General features: G+C 39.1%; 1 protein-coding gene across 1 annotated transcript in view; it reads left to right on the top strand.

Annotated features, from left to right (window-relative positions):
• Positions 1-10,000, top strand: part of LOC101863848 (protein disulfide-isomerase TMX3) — a gene marked incomplete at its 3' end in the record, with an annotated part of 20,105 nt that overhangs the window by 1,761 nt on the left and 8,344 nt on the right. Inside the window, 5 exon segments of the mRNA XM_005109053.3 lie at positions 1,296-1,338; positions 4,906-4,945; positions 6,818-6,987; positions 8,064-8,144; positions 9,241-9,355. Coding sequence (XP_005109110.2) covers positions 1,296-1,338; positions 4,906-4,945; positions 6,818-6,987; positions 8,064-8,144; positions 9,241-9,355 — 449 coding nt within the window.

Raw genomic sequence — 10,000 nt, 5'->3', positions numbered from 1 at the left:
ATAAATTTGATTTTAGGCAGCTGAGGGGAAGGAGAAATACGATCAGTGTAAATCTTGAGACTCTTCATGCCATTAATTATGATTCTAAAGTCGTTAATGTTTTGTTCACAGTAACTTTGTGGAGGGCTACTAGACTCTTATTATAAAGGTCGGAGAGTCACACCCTGTTTATTGACCCTGAAAAGGACTTTAAAGTTTTTATTGGATTGCATTATGGGAATGCAGAAGATAACATAAGAGATGAAGAATTTCTTTATAGTAATTTTTACCAACCTTCACTTAGATAGTATCCATCATAATACATTCCTGTAATATATGCCTTTGTTTGGATTTTTTTTTAAAATGTGTAGTTTTCCCCCCTCTCATGTGCAGACTTGATCAACCTGAAGGAATGTACAGGGGGTAAACCCTGTGCCGTCTCTGTGGGGATTGATGGGGAGTTCGTTGTCTCAACACTTTTATCAACATGTTCATGAAAAGATGTACACAGTATATGATAGTACATGTCCTTTAATTTTAATGCAGCAAAACTCATGAAAATATTGCCTAACAAGATTTTTTAATAAGGGGCTCTTGTGGCCAAGAGGTTAAGGTGTTCGCCTCTCCTTCAAAGGTCCCTGGTTTGAATCCAGATAGCAACGGAAAATTTCTTCTTCTCGAAAATTGTCTCTTTTCTCCTCCTTTCTTGCTCTCTATCAATGTTCTGTCGTCTGCTTTCGTCTCCTCTTTCTGCCTCTACCCCCTCACCTCCTTTGCCCCCTCTTCTGGGCTCCAGACTCTTTCTGCAGCCTTTCTACTGCTACTCCTTAGCTCCTTCTTAGTGCTGTCTTTCAGCCATACCCTTGATCTTCCGGTAGGAAAGATCTGCACCTAGCCTTCTCGGACAAGGGCGAAAAATCCCGAAGGTCTTGTGTGCAAGTTGCACATGTTAAAGATCCCTTGGTGGTCTAAAATCTATAAGAGTAGGCTTCGGCCGCCTCCCGAGCAAAAAATTCAAAATTTCCTACCAGCTGAAAATGTTTTATGTGTCCTGCGCGCTCATATGACCTTTTGCAGTTGCGAGCACTGTAAAACACTTCCCAAGATTTTTAAAGAAGTAATAGCTGCTTTATTGAAGTTTGCTTCAAGTTTTTCTGTTCTTTTCAGTGTTGCTATTTTTCTTGTTCTTGTCGGCTTCAGGAGAAATGTGGTCACGGTTATACAAACTGGACATAAACTGTATTTGTCAAAGTGTTTCATTTTGTTGGTAAATCATGTTGAAATATATTAAATTACAATGTACTTAACTTTTTCAGGACTTCTGTCGCTCTGTGCGGGACAGTTGGAGCTGGATGAAAGGTGAAGTATCGCTGTGTTTGTGTCTGCCTGTTGTTTGAGAGGTTTTACACTACACACAATGGTGATAATTGTATTTTAACGACCTGTTCAAAGGTATTTTCTCATTTGCATGCTTTTATAGAATGAGTCAAGGTACCGGGTTGGAGTCGTTGCCTCTTTGAGAAAAAAAAAAGGGTTCATGAGAGTAAAAGCCTTATGGAAAGTATGTGTATTTGTCTATGAAGTTAAAAAAATTCGTATTTCATCCTTCAAACATTTTTTTAGACTTAATTTAAAAAATGGGAAAATGGAGGTTGGGGAAGAAGGAATTGGGTGGTGGGGGAGGGGAGGGGGGGAGAGGGGTGGTTGAGGGCTTGTGCAGGATTCCCATACCCGCACACGAAAACTTACTGATATGTCCGGACTCTTGTTTGGGTTGGTGCAAAATATTTTTGTGGAGAAGTCAACATAGAAAAAGTGATTTCCTGTTGGATATATCCTGTCTACTGAGGAACAAAAAAGGGAGGAGGTGAGATGTACCTCAAAATTCTCTAGATGAGAAATCCAACAGACAAACACAACATTCTCCAGCTTGTTTGGACAAAGTGGGTTCTAGAGTCTCACTAGCAACGGTCATGGGAGATGAAGCATGGATAAGCTTTTTCGGCTGAATCACGTGTAGAAAGACGAGAAAAGAGACGGGTGGTTTGTTTTGTGTCCCGAATTTCTTTGCAGGAGGAGGCTTTTATGAACTTTTAACTGTGTTTTGTCAGTGACAGAAGTCCCTTCGTGCTTACTGTTATGTCACATAATATCACACTAATAAATCTGTGACTGTACTTTGCGACTCACAGTTTAAGGTCATCAGCTGACAAAAAGAAATTTATTTTACCATCTATGAAACTTAAAACAATAGGTGAAAGGGCATTTGAATACCAAGGCCCCAAAATCTGGAATGCTTTACCAAGTACTTTAAGAGAGATCAAATCTTTTGATTCATTCAAATGTCAGCTGAAATCATTTCTGTTTCTAAATTAATAAGATGGGTATTTGCAATAATTTTCTTTAGTCAGAACACAACGTTTTATGTTACTGTTGTCCGTTGTATGTTGTATTGTCAAGTTCAACAACGTCTAAAGGCCAATGACATGTAGGAACCTTTTCAATCTGCTTATAAAAGGCACCACAGTACGGAAACCGCTCTTTTAAAGGTATCATCAGATGTTTTAAATGAAATCGATAATAAAAAAGTCTGTGTTTTGGTTCTACTTGATTTGTCAGCGGCGCTCGATACCATCGACCACGAAATTTTACTAGAGAGATTGGAAAAGTCATTTTTACTATCAGGTACTGTGGTTTAAATCATATCTAGAAAATAGGTATATGTCAGTGAAAATTGGCAATGATGTGTCTGATAGGTTGCCTCTAAAGTACGGAGTTCCTCAGGATTTGGTCCTTGGTCCTGTCATCTTTACAATGTACACGCAAAGTCTGTCATCAATAATTTCTTTATATGCCCTCAATTACCATCTTTATGCAGACGATACACAGCTGTATGGATTCACTACAACTGACAATGTACACAATTTCATAGAATCGCCAGATGTATCAATGATATAAGAAAATGGATGCTCAAGAACAAATTAAAATTAAATGTGGATAAGACTGAAATATTATTTCTTCGTAGCAGCGCATGCAATGAAATCGACAATATCAGAATAAACATCAATGGCCACGAAATATCCGCCCAAACTAAAATAAGAAATTTAGGTGTGGTGCTAGATCAAGATATGTCAATGAAATACCATGTATCCAATCTTTGTAAAAATCTATATCTCCAACTGAAGAAAATAGGGAGCATTAGAAAATATCTATCTGTTGGTGTCACCAAAACTTTAATAACATCACTTATATTGTCAAGGATTGATTATTGCAATTCCTTACTGGCTGGTGTACCTGATGAACAGTTACAACAACTACAAAGTGTACAAAATATTGCTGCCAAAATAATTACTAAAAAACTAAAGCATGATCATGTGACTCCTATTTTAAAAGAATTACACTGGCTCCCGGTGAAAGAGCGTATCATATATAAAATCTGTTTAACTTGCTACAAGTGCTTACATGATTTATCACCGGACTATCTAAAACAGCTTTTAACACCCTATGTGCCTCCTAGAACGCTCAGATCATCAAGTGACAAAACAACCCTTGTTAAGCCTAAAATAAATTACAAATCATATGGCCAACGTTCTTTTTCATATTTTGCCCCACTTGTTTGGAATAGGCTTCCAAAAACTATCAGAGAAGCAGAAAATCTAGAAATTTTTAAGAAGAAACTAAAAGCATTTCTATTTTCATCATATTTCGATTAGACAGAATCCATCCAAGCTGTAGATCGTTGTAAGTTTGTATGTGCGTATGTGCATATGTACGTATGTGTGTATGTGTGTACGTATGTGTATGTGGTGCATGCGTGCGTGAATATGTGTGTGCACGTGTATGTAATACTATGTGCCTTTAAAATTGATTTGTAAATCCATAATATGTATCATGTTAAGCGCATAGAGCATTGCAGAAGTGGATATGAGCTATATAAATGCAATCCATTATTATTTTTTATTAAAATAGAAATAAAAGTGCAGTGGCAGTCACAAAAGAAACAAGCATGGAAAGTTTCACCATTATTTGATGATAAAAAGTCTAGAGAAACAGTTTTTTTTCCAATATCTCAAAAGTAGCAAAAATGAGTTGTGCGGATTTGCTAGCTCAGTAACGATATTGTGAATATCTTTTTTCAAATAGTAGGCCTACACATAAAAAAGACAGACGGAAAATGGAAAATTAACACAGTCCGGTGTTTAGCTGTCTCCTCTGTCTAAAATAGAACTATATATTGATCTTCTCTTTTTTTTTATTCTACAGTTAATGCAGCTTTGAAATGTTACAGCAGATAAGAAGATCAATAGAGCTCATTAACATTTCATGATGTTCCACAAATGTTATGGCTTGGCTTATCAATGGAGGCATTGAGTTCTATAATTGTTCCCATTTTGTGGTCAATGCTAGTGCAGATGCCTTTCCTTTCATTTGAATGTCATCGTAGGATAGAAAGAGGGCATATGCTTTTTTTCTTTTTTCTTTTGTTTTTCCCCCATTTTTTTTCTTGAATGAAGCGAGTTTAAGATATATTGTCTAGTAAATAAGAAAACTTGCTGGAAAATTTTAAATAGTTCATTGCATATCAATAAAAAGAAAATTTTTGGTCTACAAGTTTTCTTTGCACTTTCCAGTAGATGTATAGAAGAATCTGTGTGATGTCTCAAGAGGTCTCCGATAGAACAGAGAGATCCACCTCAATGTTGTAGTACTGGCAGCTTCCTTTTCTCCACCAATAGAAAAATGGGCACATTTAGTTTTCTGACTTCATTTAACCGAGAATGGAATTTTCTAAGGGTGGGGTAATGTGGCCATGGTTTTAAAGTCTTTAGCATTTTCTGTATTGAAATATGGTGCGTCAAGTTAGTTTTTATCTATGCCAACTCAGAAATTCCTCTTTGTTAATTCGTTTTTCTTTCTTTCTTCTAGGTTCCTGGAGTACAGGAAAGATGGCATGTGGCTTGTGGAGGTAGGATTTATTGGATAAATTGTTTTGAAAAGGGCGAAGACAAGATTGAAATTGTAATTATGAAAACTTAATCTGTAGTTCCTACGTTGAGATATAAAATTTTGCATGGCATTTACACATTTACACTTTTTCAAATCCCCTGTTGGTATGGGGATAATTAACAGACCTAATTTGCTCGAGTGGAAGGTAAAAGTAAAGATGTTCCCGCATTCGATTCGGACATTGGGGATTGCCTTGTTAGTGAGACAACTTCCTGGGCCTTCGGCATATTGTGGTAGGGTGGCCAGTTCCTTTCCATGCCGCCTTTACTTCCCCAACTCGAAGTCAGGTACCCATTACTGCTGGGTGGCCAGTTCCTTTCCACGCCACCTTTACTTCCCCAACTGGAAGTCCGGTACCCATTACTGCTAGGTGGGCAGTTCCTTTCCACGCCGCCTTTACTTCCCCAACTGGAAGTCAGGTACCCATTACTGCTGGGTGGGCAGTTCCTTTCCACGCCGCCTTTACTTCCCCAACTGGAAGTCAGGTACCCATTACTGCTGGGTGGGCAGTTCCTTTCCACGCCGCCTTTACTTCCCCAACTGGAAGTCAGGTACCCATTACTGCTGGGTGGGCAGGAGGAGGCGAAAACAATGCGTGTCAGTGAGCGGAAAGTACAGCAGTCTAATAATGGTGTACAGAGGTACTGATATATTTCTTTTGGCTTAACGTCTGTCCCTGATTTCCTTTTTTACCCTTCCCTCTGAGCCCAGTGCTCCAACTGTGAGGTGACTTATTTGTGTGTAGTAGAGCAATGACTTATTTGTGTGTAGTAGAGCCATGACTTATTTGTGTGTAGTAAAGCTATGACTTATTTGTGTGTAGTAAAGCTATGACTTATTTGTGTGCAGTAGGGCCATGACTTATTTGTGTGTAGTAGAGCTATGACTTATTTGTGTGTAGTAGGGCCATGACTTATTTGTGTGTAGTAGAGCTATGACTTATTTGTGTGTAGTAGGGCCATGACTTATTTGTGTGTGGTAGAGCAATGACTTATTTGTGTGTAGTAGAGAATGACTTATTTGTGTGTAGTAGAGCAATGACTTATTTGTGTGTAGTAGAGCCATGACTTATTTGTGTGTAGTATGGCCATGACTTATTTGTGTCTAGTAGAGCAATGACTTATTTGTGTGTAGTAGGCCATGACTTATTTGTGTGTAGTAGAGCAATGACTTATTTGTGTGTAGTAGAGCAATGACTTATTTGTGTGTAGTAGAGCAATGACTTATTTGTGTGTAGTAGAGCACTGACTTATTTGTGTGTAGTAGAGCCATGACTTATTTGTGTGTAGTAGAGCCATGACTTATTTGTGTGTAGTAGGCCATGACTTATTTGTGTGTAGTAGAGCCATGACTTATTTGTGTGTAGTAGAGCAATGACTTATTTGTGTGTAGTAGGCCATGACTTATTTGTGTGTAGTAGAGCAATGACTTATTTGTGTGTAGTAGAGCCATGACTTATTTGTGTGTAGTAGAGCAATGGTACAATATAGCAATAAGGAACATAAAAAAGAAAAAGGGGCTCATGCTTTTGAATGATGAACGAAAAGAAGATGATCTGAAAGTGTGCCAAACTGTCTCTTATAGGTCAGTTTTACAGCTGTGGTCTCAGCAATTATCTGATCCAATTGCAACCTCAATGCTTTCTTGTCGTATCTCCATGTTTTTTTTTTAACAGTGTAAATGTGACTTGTTCTTAAGCTCACTCTTTGTTATGAACTATTTTCATTGTTATTAAAAATGGAGAAAGGACAAAAAAGCACTGGGTTAGCGCAATCTCTATGAGTGTGTCTGACCCAATCTTCAACCCCCTGCCTGTTGTTTCCCGACCCAGTTCTACGCGCCGTGGTGCGGCCACTGTAAGAAACTGGAGCCCGTGTACCGTGAGGTGGCCCAGGAACTGCACAAACTGGGCAGCGCGGTGCGGGTCGGCAAACTGGACTGTACCCGCTACTCCCACGTGGCCTCCGAGTTTGCTGTGAGGGGATTCCCCACCATCATGTTGTGAGTTGGGGAGAAAGGTTTTCATAGAGGGAAGTTTCTTGTAGCGGGTTAGTGGGTGTGGTGGTGTGGTGGTGTGGTTTGCTCCTTCTTTCCTGTCAAACATTCGATCATTCCTCCGCCCAGGGCAGTGCTACTCACTGAAGTGTCTTAAGGCCATTCTCAAAGGGGGGATATTATTAACATGTTCTTATGCACAGTAGAATTGTAAATGGGCTGATTTATCAATGTCATCCTCATACTGTGCAGGAACAACATAGGGGGAACCTCTGCTTTTTCTTTCCTCATCCTTACTATCGTCATTTTCCTCTACTTCCTTTGTATGTTTGTCACTTTCTTGTGAAGTGCTATTTCTGGGATGCCTTGATAGTCGAAGCAGACTTTGTGCTGTTGAAGCTAGAGAGGTGAGCAGAGTAAGTCTGATTTCCCGTTTGGACTTCCCTGTCGACATCCACCCCTTGGCGCTCATATGACCTTATGCAGTTGCCAGCGCCGTAAAACCTTACTAAAACTAAAACTAAAAGGTTTTCATAGGAAAGCTTCTTGTAGCTGGTTGGTGGGTACTCTGATGTGGTCTGCTCCATCTTTCCAATCAAACATCTATCGTCCTTACCTCTCCTTCTTTTTTGTGTTTGTTACTTTTATGTAACACCACTAATATTTGGCACAAATTGGAGCTAATCAAGTTGCAAGTGCTGTAAAACTCTTAATGAAATAATGCTTGATTTGATTCAGATTGTGTTTAGAATGAGAATGTATCGCTGCAATTTAAATCAGGCTGTATTATTTTCCTCCAGCCCAGATATTTAGGAGACACAAGGACTGTTAGTGTCACATTTCTTGATTAGAAGAGAGGTATTTCTTTGAAAACATTTTTTTTTTCAAGTGGTGGGGGCAAAATATGTGCCTTTTATGCTTAATTCTTTTTTATAACTAGAGTCTTATAAATTGGACACAGTGATGTAGAGATGATGTATTGTATTTTTCTAAATTTTGAATAAAAAAAACCAACAAATACCTATGATGTGCTTTGTGTTTCAGTTTTTGGAAATCAAAATGTTTGTTTGCTCATTTTCCAGTGTCCACGGAGACCGTACGTTCACGCACAGAGGAGATCGCACAAAGGAGGACCTCATTGAGTTTGCCTTGAGAGCTCAGGGGTAGGTGGAGTACAAGTGGTACTAGAACTATAACATGGATGTCATTGTTTGATAAATGTGGTGATGTATTGGTGGAGATGCATGATAGTCATTCAGGTTGGATGTGTGCTTATTTTCAGGGTTGGGATTAAATTGAAAGTCTTGCTCCTTGAATGACCTTACAATGCTGAAAGGGGCAGTGAACCCTTGCCATGCTGTGTCAGGTGAAATGTGCTACCTGCTGTTTCTTTCTCTGTTGTGTGGTGGTCAGGGTGTTTGCTGTTGTGTGTTTAACCCTTCCAGTCCCAGCCACTTTTGTGAAGGGTTAAAATGTTAATTCGATTCCTTATCAAGTTATGCTCTGGTATGTTTTGCTCCTTCTTTCCTATCAAACGTCTATCGTCCTTATCTCTTCTCTTTCTTTCCTATCAAACATCTATCGTCCTTATCTCTTCTCCTTCTTTCCTATCAAACATCTATCGTCCTTATCTCTTCTCCTTCTTTCCTATCAAACATCTATCGTCCTTATCTCTTCTCCTTCTTTCCTATCAACTATCTATCGTCCTTATCTCTTCTCCTTCTTTCCTATCAAACATCTATCGTCCTTATCTCTTCTCCTTCTTTCCTATCAAACATCTATCGTCCTTATCTCTTCTCCTTCTTTCCTATCAAACATCTATCGTCCTTATCTCTTCTCCTTCTTTCCTATCAAACATCTATCGTCCTTATCTCTTCTCCTTCTTTCCTATCAACCATCTATCGTCCTTATCTCTTCTCCTTCTTTCCTATCAAACATCTATCGTCCTTATCTCTCCTCGTTCTTTCCTATCAACTATCTATTGACCTTATCTCTTTCTTTATTTCGCAACACTTCTAATCATGATTGGTACTTATATGACCTATTTTTGTTGCAAATGCCGTAAAACCCTTACTGAAACTAAAAAACCCAATGATTCCTGAGTTGGGTGGTTATTTTATTGAACATTTCCGTCTGTCTGCTGGAATGTTGTACCCCATTCAGCCGGTGGGGATGAAGTAAACCACCCCATAAATGATCCGAATTGTCTCAGTTGGGGTGTAAAACATTCTTCACGATTTGAATTGTTGTTGTTGACAGACCCACTGTGAGGAAACTGAGCAGTATCGGGAAACTGAACGAGGCTTTGGGCCAGCACACAGACACAGTTTTCTTTCTCTACATCGGGGAGGACGACCAGTACAGTGATTTCTATGTAAGTTTGTCTTGTTGTACACTTGCTGACCCTGAGGTTTGAAAAAAAAAAAGATTTTTAAGTTCCCATCGACCCAGTTTAGATCTTTTAGGAGGCAGGCTTTAACCTTGCCTGTGAGGGCCTACGTGAGCTGTGAGGGATACAAAGGCATCAGTATTACCATTCTTACATGAGGATCTTTATTCTTAAGTCCCAACCAGCGTCTGTGGTGTTGTGGTGAGGTGCTTCGCTGTTTCATCATCATCATCATCATCATCATCATCATCATCATCATCATCATCATCATCATCATCATCACATCATCATCATCATCATCATCATCATTATCATCATCATCCTCCTCCTCCTCTTCATCATCATCTTCCTCCTCTTCATCATCATCCTCCTCTTCATCATCATCATCATCATCCTCTTCATCATCATCATCCTCCTCTTCATCATTATCCTCATCCTCCTCTTCATCATCATCATCATCATCATCATCATCATCATCATCATCATCATCATCATCACCACCACCATCACTGATTAAACAAGTCCCCTTTTTCTCGTTCCTTTTTTCTTCAAACATAACAGTTTGCACCATGTGGATACATTTTTACGTAACCTACAAATATCGAAACCAAAATGAAGTCGGGGGGTGGG

The sequence above is a fragment of the Aplysia californica genome, unplaced genomic scaffold (genome assembly GCF_000002075.1).
Source record: "Aplysia californica isolate F4 #8 unplaced genomic scaffold, AplCal3.0 scaffold00746, whole genome shotgun sequence".
NCBI lineage: Eukaryota > Metazoa > Mollusca > Gastropoda > Aplysiida > Aplysiidae > Aplysia > Aplysia californica.
This window is presented reverse-complemented; position numbering and strand designations above follow the sequence as displayed.